This window comes from Jatropha curcas, chromosome 3, assembly GCF_041381405.1.
Source record: "Jatropha curcas cultivar XTBG-Jc1 chromosome 3, XTBG_Jcur_1.0, whole genome shotgun sequence".
NCBI lineage: Eukaryota > Viridiplantae > Streptophyta > Magnoliopsida > Malpighiales > Euphorbiaceae > Jatropha > Jatropha curcas.
This window is the reverse complement of record NC_143153.1, coordinates 87,549-102,094: the sequence shown is the minus strand read 5'-3', so window position 1 is coordinate 102,094 and position 14,546 is coordinate 87,549. Positions and strand designations below refer to the sequence as shown.

At 37.4% G+C, this 14,546-nt stretch overlaps 2 protein-coding genes across 2 annotated transcripts; both read left to right on the top strand.

Moving 5' to 3' along the window:
- The first annotated feature begins 1 nt into the window (after window position 1).
- LOC105644911 (Calcineurin-like metallo-phosphoesterase superfamily protein) lies at window positions 2-4,765 on the top strand. Its single transcript, XM_012230418.4, has 4 exons — window positions 2-478; window positions 1,197-1,438; window positions 1,700-3,274; window positions 4,151-4,765. Exons 1-4 carry the CDS (start codon window positions 154-156, stop codon window positions 4,265-4,267), a joined length of 2,259 nt encoding a protein of 752 aa, XP_012085808.1. The 5' UTR covers window positions 2-153; the 3' UTR covers window positions 4,268-4,765.
- A 602-nt stretch (window positions 4,766-5,367) lies between these two features.
- On the top strand, window positions 5,368-14,382 carry LOC105645021 (disease resistance protein RML1B; the record flags this gene model as incomplete). Its single annotated transcript, XM_089718837.1, is given in 14 exon segments — window positions 5,368-5,568; window positions 5,571-5,881; window positions 6,015-6,331; window positions 6,334-6,545; window positions 6,547-6,958; window positions 11,680-11,798; window positions 11,921-11,936; window positions 11,939-12,240; window positions 12,346-12,502; window positions 12,505-13,151; window positions 13,250-13,499; window positions 13,502-13,739; window positions 13,741-13,910; window positions 13,913-14,382. Coding segments are annotated over 14 exon segments (3,474 nt in total), but the record flags the coding sequence as incomplete, so codon positions are not given.
- Between the last annotated feature and the right edge of the window lie 164 nt (window positions 14,383-14,546).

Sequence of the window (14,546 nt, the reverse complement as noted above, 5' to 3'; positions counted from 1 at the left end):
AAACAAGAACAAAAAAGAAATGATAGCGTGGCATCCAGGTGTCATAACAAGAGTGGATAATTTCCTCAATTGAATCTAGAGAAATGTAGATAGTCAAAGCTCACGCCTTTGTATGATCAGGCGACTTGGGCTGGGGTGATTTCATACAGGACAATGAGACACCAGCAATTTTCATGCTCAGGAGACATGGGTGTCCTAGTTTTGATGCTTTTAGGCCTTTTGATCTCTATCTCCTCCGTTTCGCTTGCTGCCCAACAGGAAGAAGCTGAGCAATTGGTTTCCTCACAACCCAAACAATGGGAAAGCAAGGTGATAGAAGTGAAAGGAGGTCCAGAATCAGTAATATGGGTGGTGCAGCTCTCTGATCTCCATTTCAGTGTCCACCACCCTGATAGAGCTCTTGACTTCAAGAAATTCGTTGGTCCTGCTCTTCAAATGATCAACCCTTGTCTTGTCCTCATCACTGGTGATCTCACTGGTATGATTGTAGTTTTTCTTTCTTTGGTTTGTATGTGTATGTGTTTAGTAATTTCACGTTGAGTCACTTTGCTGCATGTTGGGAGTTCATCTAAGAATATGAGCAAAGAAATTGTGGTATTATTTTTGGATATCCTGGTTGGATACTGGGAATTTGCCATTGATCAAGAAATCAGTAATCGGTTGTTAATTGAGAAGTAAAAGGAAATGGGAAAAATTCGATATATCAATGCACTTTCAAAGACATTACAATGCAAATGATCATCGAGTGAACTTAATAAATTCTCGCTGTTAGTATGAAACCTTTATCTCCGTTCATTATTTCTTGCAAGTACATATCTGGGGACGTCGTTTCTGGTGTAAATAATGTAAAATTGCTCGATTTGGTTAGGATACAGAAAACTACTGTTGCCATATATCCTTTTACATTTAACCTCTGGAACTGCGCCAGTCATCTGGAAATCATTGTACAAGAATTGCCAGTCATCTGGAAATCTTTGTACAAGAATTGATGGAAATTTTATCAAGGATTCAGGGGGCAAAAAACAGGCAACAATTTCAGATTGATGCATATGGCTTACAAGATATCTTTAATAAAGGCACATAAATATATATTTCTTTTGATTAATTTATGATGTTCTCACTTGTGAACTGTCTTTACCAATCATAGTGATCACTGGATGGACCTGCTCAAAATACATTGTTCTTCTCTTTACCAGATGGAAAAAGCGAGGACTTGTTAATAATGAAACAAAATGAAGATGAGTGGCTAGAATATCAGAATGTAATGCAAGATGTTGTGAAAAGAAGCGGACTTGACAAGAACATCTTCTATGATCTCAGAGGAAATCATGATAATTTTGGAGTACCTGTTGCTGGTGGTTCATTTGATTTCTTTTCAAAATATAGCATTAATGGGCAACTGGGAAGAAGTGGAAATGTCAATAGTGTAACTGTTGAGGTCAGTCACTGTTTCTATTTATAAACAATCACTTTCACTAATGATGTCGTTTTATTTTATTTTATTTTATTTTACTAACCAAATTTTCAGTTTCAGCTTGGTAATTGTTTACTTCATTTGCTTCCAGACTTTGTAACATGCCTGTCATTTTGATGATCTCAATACTCTTCTGCTCGTTATTTTAAGGTCCTTTTGTTCAATGATAACATAAAGCTTTCTTTACTCTTTCTTATTTTTGTTGCTTGTTCTACTATCTTCCAGACTGGCAAGCGCAAGCATCTATTTGTTGGATTGGATACTACAATGTCTGTTGGTTTGCGGGGCCCAACTAACCTTTTCGGGCATCCTACTGATCAAATATTAACTCAAATAGATTCTCAACTATCACAATGGGATCTTCAGAATAAGCCCGTAACTAAGATATCCTTTGGGCATTTTCCACTTTCATTTTCAGGATCCTCACATTCTGGTAAGAGCCTCAAAGATATTTTTCTTAATCAGTCACTATCAGTGTATCTGTGTGGGCATCTTCATACTAGGTTTGGTAAGAATTTAAAGCGGCACCACCAGTCAATTCAAAATTTTTTGTCCTCACAGAATCTTTTCCAGTTTAATATGCACCAAATACCTTTCGGAAGTTATAAAAATTGTTCATTTGGAGCTCTACCACCTGAGGAGTTCTGGGAATGGGAGATGGGTGACTGGCGGAAGAGTCGAGCCATGCGGATTATGGCTATTGATAGAGGTCATGTTTCATATTTGGACATTGATTTTAAGTCAGGAGCCAAAAAAACAATTGTGTTGCCCACATTTCCACTAGACTCTCGCTTCATGTCAGCATCTTCATGGCATCAAAAGTATGAATGTCAGCATATGGTCCCTTCATCATATGAGACAGTCAGAGTTCTTGTGTTTTCTGTTTTTCCAATTGTGTCTGTTGTTGCTAGGATCTACGATGCAATTCCTGGAACTCTGAACTTGGTCTTGGAAACATCCATGACAAAAATTGAGGGGGATATGTCCGGGGGGGACTTTTATGCGGCTCCTTGGAATTATAGAGCCTTTGAGGATCCATCTCCTGATAGATTTTGGCTGCAAATAGAAGCAATTGACATAATGGGAAGATCAACTTTAACTGAACTGAGGCCATTTTCAGTAAATGGACTATATGCTGAGGTCTCATGGACGTGGAAGGAATTTTTTGTTATGGGTTGTCAATGGGCTGCCTTGTATTACCCAATATTTTGGTCTACTGTATATTTAATCTTCTTAATTCTGCTTATTCCAAAAGTTCTTCTCATATTCTCAAGAAAGCAATACTCCTACAAGTCTTTTATTGTCGGAAAAGGCTTCTTAAATGGTATTATATGGGTTTTACAGGAACTCTGCTGGCTTCCTATAGTATGGTTTGGTACTTTAGGATACCTAATCTACCTTTTGTCATGTCCCTGGTTTATTGGGCAAGTTTTCACTGATGGTGGGGATAGAGGGTATATGACCTACATGGGATGGGTGGTGAGATCACCCAACAACAGCAAAAGACATGAATATATTGGGTTTCCAGATATAATGGTTGTCGTCCTTCCCCATCTCTTGTTTGTGGTTTTGCCTGCAATTTTTGTTGCTGGGGCATTGGCTGCTGAAAGAGGTATGCACAAGGAACATTTTCTTTCTCTTTCAAGGAAGAAAGAAGATGATGATTCCAGTTGGAAGAACAAGAAATCTCAACTGAATGATAATCGAGGAGGTAGACAACCAAAAATTTATTTTGGTCGGAGGTGGATTCGAAAATTTCTCTTGGTGATTTGCCTGGCAATCTGTTGGAAGCATTTTATGGTAATCTTCAATTCCTATCCCACATAATATGAAAATTAAAGCTATGTGGAGTATATACATCATATCTTATCAAATTATTGTCATTATGTTTTTTTTTTCTGTGTGTGTGGTTGGGGGAGAGGGAGGGTTACCATCATGATTTGATGAGGAGTTAATTACCAAAGCTTGCTTTTGTTGGCAACGATGTTAACACTCCTGCCCAATGTGCTTTCCACATCAATATGAAAATAAGATGAAAGGAGATATATTAGCCCACTCTCCTATTGCCAAGTGACCTTAACTTGAGATTTCTGGACAAAGAGGGTGTAGCATCATTCTTAGATTATGTGTATTTTAATTTATAGGTTAGCCATTTGATGTGTGGGAACTAGGATTGCAAAGTCTTGAATGGCAAGATAACAAGATGAATGAAACTGGAATTCGATTTATACATAACTTGTAGTGTAGATTAGTTTGATGGTAAGTGAGAAGAAAGTTTTAAGTAAAAGAAAGAAAGGCCATCTTATATCTGTAGATTTCAGGTCATGAGTAGAAGAAAGTCATGGATTCTTGAGTTTGAAACTAACTTGGTTGTATGATTCTGACACACTGCATTGAGAACTGAAAATATGGTACGAAACATGATGCTTCTGTTAATCAAGTAATCTCACCGACTTTCCGGGAATGACCTTATTGTTCTATTCCTGAACATCTAAGTGATTGCTGTCCGATATTTATGATTATATGGGAAACGAATTTATGTGTTGAATCATTCAATCGCTATTATTTGAATTCAACAAATGGACTTCACCACAAGTCCATGTTTGTGGGGTTCATTGATTTGTATTTGTTGGAATTAGATTCTTCTCTGTTCTGATTTTATTGCCTTTCTCACAGAATTGCAGAGCTCTTATGAAAGCTTATGAGATGAATCCATTGTTCCATTTTCCGGCGTATGGCCTTGCAATTCCGGTGCTGTTGGCTTACACTGCTTATCGAACCATGAGGATTTAACAAGTGCTGCAGAATATAAGCGTAGCTCGATACCATCAAACTTTATTTATATGATTCTGGAAAGCTAAGTTTTAGATCCTCTGGAATATGGAAGAAGGTCAATGATATCGGACACAAAACTAGTTCCAAATGCAAACAGCGAAATTTTGCTGCTATGAGCTGTGCATGGTGAAATGAATTCAAGTACGAGAACCACTTCTCCAACCAGATTGTTACTTGGCTGAACTTAAAAACCGATTCTAGGGGAAATTTTAACAAATAAAGTTCAAGTTCTTATTAATGTGGTGGGTTACTTGTAGCAGATGTAGGTTTAGATACAATGGGACGTGTGCTCAAATCGCAGGCCGCTAACAATGAGACAATGCACTGTTGAGATGGATGCATGGCAGTTACACTATCTAGCTGTCTTTACCTTTCTGAACTCTTCTGCATTACTATCTGTTGGAAATTCAAGTTGTTAAATTGCTGTTTATGGTTTATGAAATTTACTTGATCTAAGTTACAGAGTTCATTACGTCACATGTCAGTTTTTCTCACATTACTTTCAGCCAGTCTTCCTTTTGAATGCAAACTTAATTTCTTCAGGTGCATTCCTCCTGAACCTGAAGTCTATACAGTATAGATCTCCCAAAACACAAACAAAAAGAAAATGCCCACAAGTTTCAAACTTGATGACGTGCCATTTGACACTTGCTTGGAGAAAATCTATGTTGTTTTTGTGGACCCTGCATCAAGACCAGTTAACTAATTAACCAATTAACTAACTAACTAATGACGTCACCGCTGACCCCAATCTTTGGAATTAAAATCCACTGTTAACTAACTAATTGATCGTAAAGTAGTAACCATATGGATTGGATGGTAAATTAGTGTTCATCGAATCATGGAAAGCAAAAGGAAAATACTAAGTTGCCTGGATGCATTATTGAACTATATGGTCATATTATGACTATAATATAATGCTGAAGACTGTTGACTTCCATAAAAGTTCCTGTGACAAGAAATAATGGGCAGAAAAGGAATCTAGCTACTCTTGTTTTTTCTCTCGTCGAAACTTGGAGGAATTCTTCTCTCGATAGTTACTGCATATATCTTACTAAACTCGTGTCTTCTTATTCTTCTTCTTGTGTTGGCCATTAAAGCATGAAGTATTCCTTAGTTTTAGAGGTGCAGATACTCATAATACCTTTACTAGTCATCTCCATGCTGCTCTATGTCGACAAGGAATCGTGACCTTCATAGACAACAGACTAGAAAGAGGAGAAGAGATTGAACCCGGTGTTGTGGGATCATAATCCCAACACCCGGAATCTTGAAAGCAATTGAAGACTCAAAGATTTCAGTGATTATCTTGTCAAAAAATTATGCTTTTTCCTCATGTTGCTTGGATGAACTGGTCAAGATCCTTGAATGCAAGGACACAAGAAGACAAAAGCAAATTCCTATTTCTCACTATGTAGACCCAACAGAGGTAGATAACCAAACTGGAAGTTTTGGAGAAGCATTAGCTAAGCACGAGAAAGATTTCAAGGAGAACTTAGACAAGCTGAAAAAGTGGAAAATTGCATTAAGCAGAGCAGCCAAAATATCAGGGGAGGTTTTGTCTGAGACCAGGTAACATTTTTCATTCTCATTATACCTGATAGTTAATTTATAGTTCTTTGTTGTGATCTTTTTTTCTTTTTTTGGTTTAGTTTTACTTATTCAGCTTCCCTAGTTGCTGTTTTTACTTTCCTAACTGCAATAGGCTTGAGTCTGAACTTATTGAAGATGTTATCAAGGAAGTTTTGAAAAATTTAAGACATCCATGTTCATATAATTTCGAGAATTTGGTTGGGATGCAAATAAGAACTATGGAGCTTGAATCATTATTATGCATTGGCTTAAATGATGTTCGGGTGATTGGAATATGGGGAATGGGAGGTATTGGTAAAACAACTATTGCTAAGGCCATATATGATAAATTTTCTTCTCAATGTGAGGGCAGCTACTTGCTTGAAAATTTTCGTGATTGCAATCTAGCTCAATTGCGAGATGAGCTTCTTGTGAGAATATTAAATGAAGGTTTACCAAGTCAACATTGATGTTCACAATTAAACAACTTCGTTTTAAAAAGTTTTTGATTGTTCTTGATGATTTAGATGATTACAAACAAATAGAATTTTTAGCAAGAGAGCAGGATTGGTTTGGTGCAGGAAGTAGAATCATTATAACAAGTAGAGACAAAAGTGTCTTTCAAGACACAGTTCATGGTATATATGAAGTTCAACCACTAATTGGAACATGAAGCTCAACAGCTTTTTCATATTTTCGCATTTAAACAAAACCATCCTGATGGAGACTATGTAAAACTTGCAAACAAAGCTGTAAATTATGCTGCAGGAAACCCTTTGGCTCTTAAAATTTTGGGTTCATTTCTACATGGCGAGAGCAAAATAGAATGGATTAGTGCTTTGGAGAAACTTGAAAGGACTCCTAATATGAAAATACAAAATGTGTTGAGAATAAGTTTTGATGGGCTTGATTTTGAGGAGCAGGAAATATTTCTTCACGTTGCTTGTTTCTTCAATGGAGAACAAATATTTCATGTGGAATGATTACTAGATGCATGTGGTTTCTCTACCCTATTTAACTTAATTACATTCAATGACGAATCATTGATTAGTATAACAGATGACATAGTGCAAATGCATGATAACAAGACAAAAGAATTTGGAGAAAATTCTGTATCTCTTCATGCTTCTGTATCATATACATTTATACAAGAGATAGCCTACAATATTCCTAAATTTAAGCACATCACATCCCATATTTACATCCCCAATAAATCCCCAGATTACAGCTATTAAATACCAGAATTATAGCAAATTAGTAAAGATATATACAATAATTACAGCTGATATTGACTCACTATACAGCTGTTATTGACACCCCCCTCAAATTGATGCTGGTGAATCAAGCAGCATCAATTTGTTTACGAAAAATTGATGTCGAGCAGCAGTGAGGGGCTTGGTCAGGATATCGGCGATCTGCTGTGTTGTAGAAATATATGGGAGGCTGATTACATTATTATCAAAACATTCTCGGATTGAATGACAGTCTATTTCAATGTGTTTGGTGCGCTCATGGTAGACTGGATTAGCGACAATCTGGATGGCACTAGTATTATCCGCATGAAGAGGAGTTGACCCAGCTTGAGTGTAACCCAATTCAGATAACAAACCACGCAACCATATTATTTCTGAGCATGTTGCAGACATTGCCCTATATTCCGCTTCAGTAGAAGACTTGGAGACTCTGTCTTGTTTCTTGCATTTCCAAGAAATTAGAGCTTCACCTAAATATACACACCACCCGGTTGTAGACCGACGAGTATCCGGGCAACCCGCCCAATCAGAGTCACTATAAGCAGCAAGAGTAAGGGAAGAGTTAGCTGGAAAAAATAGACCACGATGTGGAGTTCCATACAAGTACCGAATTATGCGTTTCACAGCAACCATATGTAAGTGGCGTGGAGATGCCATGAATTGACTCATCAAATTGACAGCAAAAGAGATATCCGGTCTTGTTATTGTCAAGTAGATAAGACTTCCAACAAGGCGCCGATATAATGTAGGATCCTATAGAAGTTCACCCTCCTCTTTACGAAATTTGACATTAACTTCCATAGGAGTATCCACTGGTTTTGTGTTTGTTAACCCAGCCAAGTGAATTAGTTCTTGAATGTACTTGTGTTGATTTACAAAGATTCCCTTGGTGCTTCTGTGAACTTCTAATCCCAGGAAATAAGTAAGAGACCCTAGATCTTTCATGTGAAATGAAGCAGTTAAAGATGATTTCAATTGTTGAATGCAAACAGTATCACTACCAGTGATTAAAACATCATCCACATATACAAGTAACATAACTATGCCTTGAGTTGTCTTTTGGAAAAATAAAGAAGGATCATATTGACTCTGTTGGAAGGCGAGATCAAGCAAAGTTTGAAGAAATTTTGCAAACCAGGCACGAGGGGCTTGTTTCAACCCATACAGAGAACGTTGCAGTTGACATACCTCATTTGGACCAGTTTGCAATCCCTGTGGCGGACGCATAAAAACATTTTCTTTAAGATCCCCGTGAAGAAAGGCATTCTTAACATCCATTTGATGTATAAGCCAGTCTTGAGAAGCTGCAATAGCCAAAATTGTACGAACTGTAGTCATTTTCGCGACCGGAGCAAATGTTTCGTCATAGTCAATCCCATATTCCTGGCAATTTCCTAGCGCTACCAGACGAGCTTTACAACGTTCAAAAGAACCATCTGCTTTCAATTTGACAGTAAAAACCCATTTGGAACCAATGGGAGTGATTTCTGGTGGACACGGTTTAAGTTGCCAAGTCTGATTCTCTGCCAGAGCATCCAGTTCATCTTGAATAGCTTTCTTCCAACAATCAGATTTAATTGCTTCTGAATATGACTTTGGTATGGCAATAGAAGACAAAGTAGCAACCATTGATGTATGAGATTCATTTTTTCTTTCTGGAGAGAAACCGTACCTGTCTGGGGCTCTGATGGTTCGAGCAGATCTTCTAAGTGGTGGAGGTGCAATGTCGGGCTCAGGTGGCAGAGGGGACCCAGGCGAAGCTTCAAGTGCCATTACTGTTGATGGAGTATCAGATTGTTGTTGAATTTGTCTATGAACAGGTCTTCTAGTATACACAATCCCAGGATGAAATCGGTTATTGGAAGAGAAGAGTTGGAAGGTGAGTCATTGAAGTTGTCTTCAAAAGATGGAAGCAGTGTATAAGAAGAGGTATTGGATGAGCCTTCAAAGGAAGAGTAAAATTTTTTGGTATCGAAAAAAATGACATTATGAGAAATACGAATCCGTTGGGTGGTTGGATCAAAACACTGAAAACCCTTTTGATTTGGTGCGTAGCCAAGAAAGACACATTTTATTGATTGTGGGGAAAGCTTGGTTCGTTCGTGAGGTGGTAGAAGGACAAAACATACACATCCAAAAGGATGTAAATGTTTATAATTTGGTATGGTTTTATGAAGCAAAAAATATGGTGTTTGATTATTGAGAGTCTGTGAGGGAAGTCGATTTATGAGATGTACGGCAGTGGATAAGGCTTCAACCCAAAATTTTGGTGGAACAAATGATTCAATGAGCAAAGTTCGAACCACATCAAGTAAATGGCGATTTTTTCGCTCAGCCACACCATTTTGCTGAGGGGTATATGGACAACTTCGTTGAGATAGAATCCCTTTTGATTGAAGAAAAACTTGGAATTTTTGTGACATGTATTCCCCACCCGAATCAGAACGCAAGATTTTGATAGTCTTAGAATACTGATTTTCGATTAAGGCTAAAAATTTTTGGAAAACATCAAAGACCTCTGATTTTTGTCGTAAAAAATAGATCCAAGTGAAGCGACTGTAATCATCAATGAACGTTACAAAATATTTGTAATGATTATGAGAAATAACAGGTGAAATTCCCCAAACATCACTATGGATTAAATCAAAAGATTCATTTTTATGAGTAGCATGAGATGGAAAAGGTAAGGTTTTGCTTTTACCCATTTTGCAACTAGAACAATTAAAATCAATATTTTTAGACAAGGTTTTAGTTCCCAACACACCAGAATTAAACAAAAGAGAAATAGTCTTATCATTAGGATGACCCAACTTCGTATGCCATAATTGATATTCATCTTGAACTGAAGTAGTTAGAAAAGAAGACACACTTTGAAGCTTGGTCGGTTCAGGGATATTAAGAGGAAACAATCTGCCCCATTTAGGTCCCTTTGCCACCGTTTTCCCCGCCATTACCTCCTGCACAACACAACCAGAGGGAGAAAAAATGACTTCACAATTATTCTCCACTATTTGTCCAACAGATAATAAATTTGTAGTGATTTTAGGAGCAATAAAAACATTCTTCAGAAAAGGAGAGGAAGAAATATCGCCAGTAGCCATAATGGGAACATGATTCCCACTAGCAGTCTCGATTTTCAAGTGCCCATCATATTTTTTAATGTTACACAGATTGTCAAGTGATGGAGTCATGTGATTTGATGCAGCTGAATCACAAAGCCAGATTTTAGAGAGGGATTTGTTTTTACCCGTAATTCCAAGTGCAGAAAGAGCTGAAATGACTATTTGTTGAACTGCCTCTTGAGTAAGTACAGAAACAGCTTGTTGAGAAGCATTATTCGATGTTGATGCCGCCAAATGATTGGTTGTTGAAGCATGCAAAGCCTGAGATGTACGATTCTGGGGATGCTTTCTACACTCTGAAATAATATGTCCCTTAGTTTTGCAATAGTTGCAAAATTTTTGGGAACATTGACTTGCAATATGACCAAATCCTTTGCAACTGTAACATTGGACTCCAGCCAGGTTCCGAGTTTTGGTTTGTGCTGCATACGCAACATTGAGAACATTGGATGAGCTGCCTTGCTGTTCTAAGGCATGCTGCGTCTTTTGACGTTGTTCCTCCCTAAGCAATTCACTCAAACAATCATCCAAAGATGGAATGTTAGTCCTAGCCAACAAATTGGATCTGACAATCTCAAATTCAGATCTGAGATTCATCAAAAAACGATCTCTTTAACTAGTTTGATGAAGGTTTATGACTGTCTCCAAAGATGCTTCAGGAATAGAAGCATATAAAATCTCAGTATATTCAGTCCACAAAGCAACAAAACCCGAATAATATTCCTGGATTGACAAATTTCCCTGCGTGTAAGTGGACACATCTTGCTCCAGTTGAAAACGCCTAGCTGAATTATCTTGAGCATACACTTTTTTTAGATACTCCCACATCGCTTTCACTGTTTTGAATGGTCTGAGGTTGGCAGCAATGGAAGGATCCATTGTTTGCAACAACTAGCTTTTCACACGAGCATCTTTTGTTTCCCATTCAGCTATTTTAGTTGAATCCGTCGGCTTACTAGTCGAACCATCAACAAGTCCCCATAAGTCTTTTCCCTGAACATAAATCTTGAATTGAAATTCCCAAGCAAAGTAATTCTTGCCTGTGAATTTGATGCAAGCAACAACGTCAGATTTTTCCATGATTAGAAAACCAAGATGATATGAAAAAGGGGAAAAAAACAACACAAGATGAGAACTATCTCAGACAAGAAAACACAAGAGAGGTATCTCGTAAGGCTCTGATACCATAACAAGACAAAAGAATTTGGAGAAAATTCTGTATCTCTTCATGCTTCTGTATCATATACATTTATACAAGAGATAGCCTACAATATTCCTAAATTTAAGCACATCACATCCCATATTTACATCCCCAATAAATCCCCAGATTACAGCTATTAAATACCAGAATTATAGCAAATTAGTAAAGATATATACAATAATTACAGCTGATATTGACTCACTATACAGCTGTTATTGACACATGATTTGTTGCAAGAAATGGGTAGGGAAATTGTTTGCCGAGAATGCATTAAAGAGCCAGGAAAACATAGTAGATTGTGGAATCATGAAGATATCTACCATGTGTTAACCAAAAATAATGTAAGTGATATGATTTGAATTTCCATTTTAATGTCAATGTTTTATGTAGAGGGGAAAGGAGATAGATTAGGACATAGTCATTCTAAAGTTTGAATGCTAATTTGTTGTTTTGATTTGGCTAGGGGACTGAAGCTGTTGACATAGTGCTAAAAACCGCTAATGCATTGCTCCCACAGTTTTTTGCAATATGAATAGAATTAAATTGCTCAAAGTCTATAATTCTGGTAGCAGTGTAGATGATGAATTGTATATTCGAAACATTGAGTTTCCTGCTAATGATGTGCACTTCCCTGAAGGCCTTGTATCTTTTCCTGATGAACTAAGGTTTCTTCGATGGGACTTCTGTCCCCTGAAAAATTTGCCATCAAAGTTTCATGTTGAGATGCTTGTTGAGCTTAACATGTGTGGTAGTCGTATTGAAAGACTTTGGGAGGGAATGCAGGTAAACTTGTAGTATTTCCTTTTGGCAAAAATTGGAGGTTCAGAAATGCTAATTTTCTAATCCTAACCATCGTACGTGCTTCTTTTTTTCCTTTTTGAATAACAGGAACTTCCAAGTTTAAAAATGATCAAACTCTGTTACTGTAAAGACTTGATTGAAATGCCAGACTTCTCAGGACTTCAGATTCTTGAGAGCATAGATTGTGGAGGCTGCATGAATTTGGTGGAGGTTTCTCCATCTATTGGATGTCTCAAGAACCTTCATACTTGAATCTGGCAAATTGTAGAAAAATCAAACATGTTCCAAACATCAAATTTTTGAGATCTTTGGAGCATCTTGACCTCTACAATTGTTCAAAAATCAACAAGTTTCCTGAAGTTCCAACAAGAATAGAATTTTTAAGTTTAAAGGGTACTGCAATAGAAGAAATACCCTCATCCATTGGATTGCTTTGTAAGGTTAGATCCCTCAGTTTGCGCGACTGCAGAAGGCTTAAGAGTCTTCCAAATGTTGTTTTCAAAATGAAGCATCTTTACTTTCTTGCCATAGCTGTACCATGCATCAATCTATGGGAACATGTAAACTATCTTCCTCACTTATCTTAATTATGTCGGTTAAATCTAATGGGAAACGATTTTGAGAGCATACCTTCAAGCATCAAGCAAATTTCATGGCTTCGAGAGCTCAACTTAAGCTTCTGCAGAAAGCAAAGATCATTGCCAGAATTTCCACCATGCTTACATCGTCTCGATGCAACCGGTTGTGTACCGCTCCAAACAGCTTCAAATTCAATAAGATCACTAACAGAAGGTTGAAGTAGGTTTTTTTTCATGAATTGCCTGAGTTTGGATGAGAATGAATGCAGAAACATTTTGGTACATGCACAGCACAGGATACTACATTTGGCACATGCAATTCTCGAACTCAAGGTGCTCTCTCTCTCTCTCTCTCTCTCTCTCTCTCACACACACACACACACACACACACACACACATTTTTACTTCTATAGTATTGTATGCAAGAAGTAGAAGAAAAAAGTAAGGAATTTCAGGATAAGCAACTTACAGTTATTCTTCCAGGAAATAAGATTCCAAAGTGGGTTCAACATCAAAGCATAGGTTTCTCGAGTACCATTTCATTGCCTCCAAATTGGTATAAGAACTTGTTGGATTTCACATTTTGTGCTGTTTTCGAATATGGGAAAATCATTCATGCTGAAGGAAGGCGGATGAGAATGGAATGCAAATTCAAATCCAGTTGCGCAAAAGCTATCACTTGTCTGCAAGTTTCTGCAATTGGGATAGGAATGTAATACCAGAGTTGGAACAGACATTGGTATACTATAACAGTGACTTCAGTTTTAAAATTAAGGAGAAAGGAGAGGACATGTGCAGCTATAGTGAATTATTGCTTGAATTCTTGATGGAAGACTATAATAACAAGTCTATGGCTTCTTCCAAGGTTAACAAGTGCGGGGTTCGACTGCTATACAATGGAGAGGAAAGAGTACAATGCAGCAATGTCTTGTGATCCAACTCGGTCCACTTCAAAATATGAAGGAGAAGAACCAAGCAAGACGTTTGGCTCTGGTAAGGCTCAGGCTTAATCCTGTGGTGTGATGAGGAGGAAGAGGAAGCACGTGAAATATTTATCTATAATGAGGCTGAGGCAGAACCGATGAAGCATATAGCTGTGTGGAGTAAGAAGAGGAAAAGGAACCAAGTCGAGCATTTACCAATGTTCACACGGAGGAAGAGGAGCAACACCTTGCAGGCTGGATCTTTCCTAGTGTAGATAGACGTCGCTAATTTCTTACGTGTATTGACAAATAAATCTTCTCCTTTTTTTGTTGTTTTTTCTTTTCCAATCAATTTCTCTCTTTCGCTTTCTTTTATTTATCATAGAATTAGCTTTTTTTTTTTAAATGAACGGGAGCCAAGTATAAATTAAACTTGTCGAGAAAAGTCTTCTTTCTCAACATTGTGGCCATGAAATAGGGATTAAGTAGAACAAAAGATTACATGAAATAAGAATAAGTGGAACAGAATTGACTATGCGGTATAGTCAAAGTGAGCCACCGATTTCAGTTTGTAATTTTGTAAACTCTAATTCTATAAGTTGCTGCACGCAGACATTTAAAAACACCGACTTTCAATTATCTCGTCCCATTAAAGATTGTTGTATTTTGATATGTCCTCAGCTTATTGGAGGTAGCTTTAGATGCATATCTAACTTAAATTTTGATGGTTTATCTATAACCGTCATCAACTGCTCTCGTCTTCAACGCTAAAAGCAACTCACCAAGT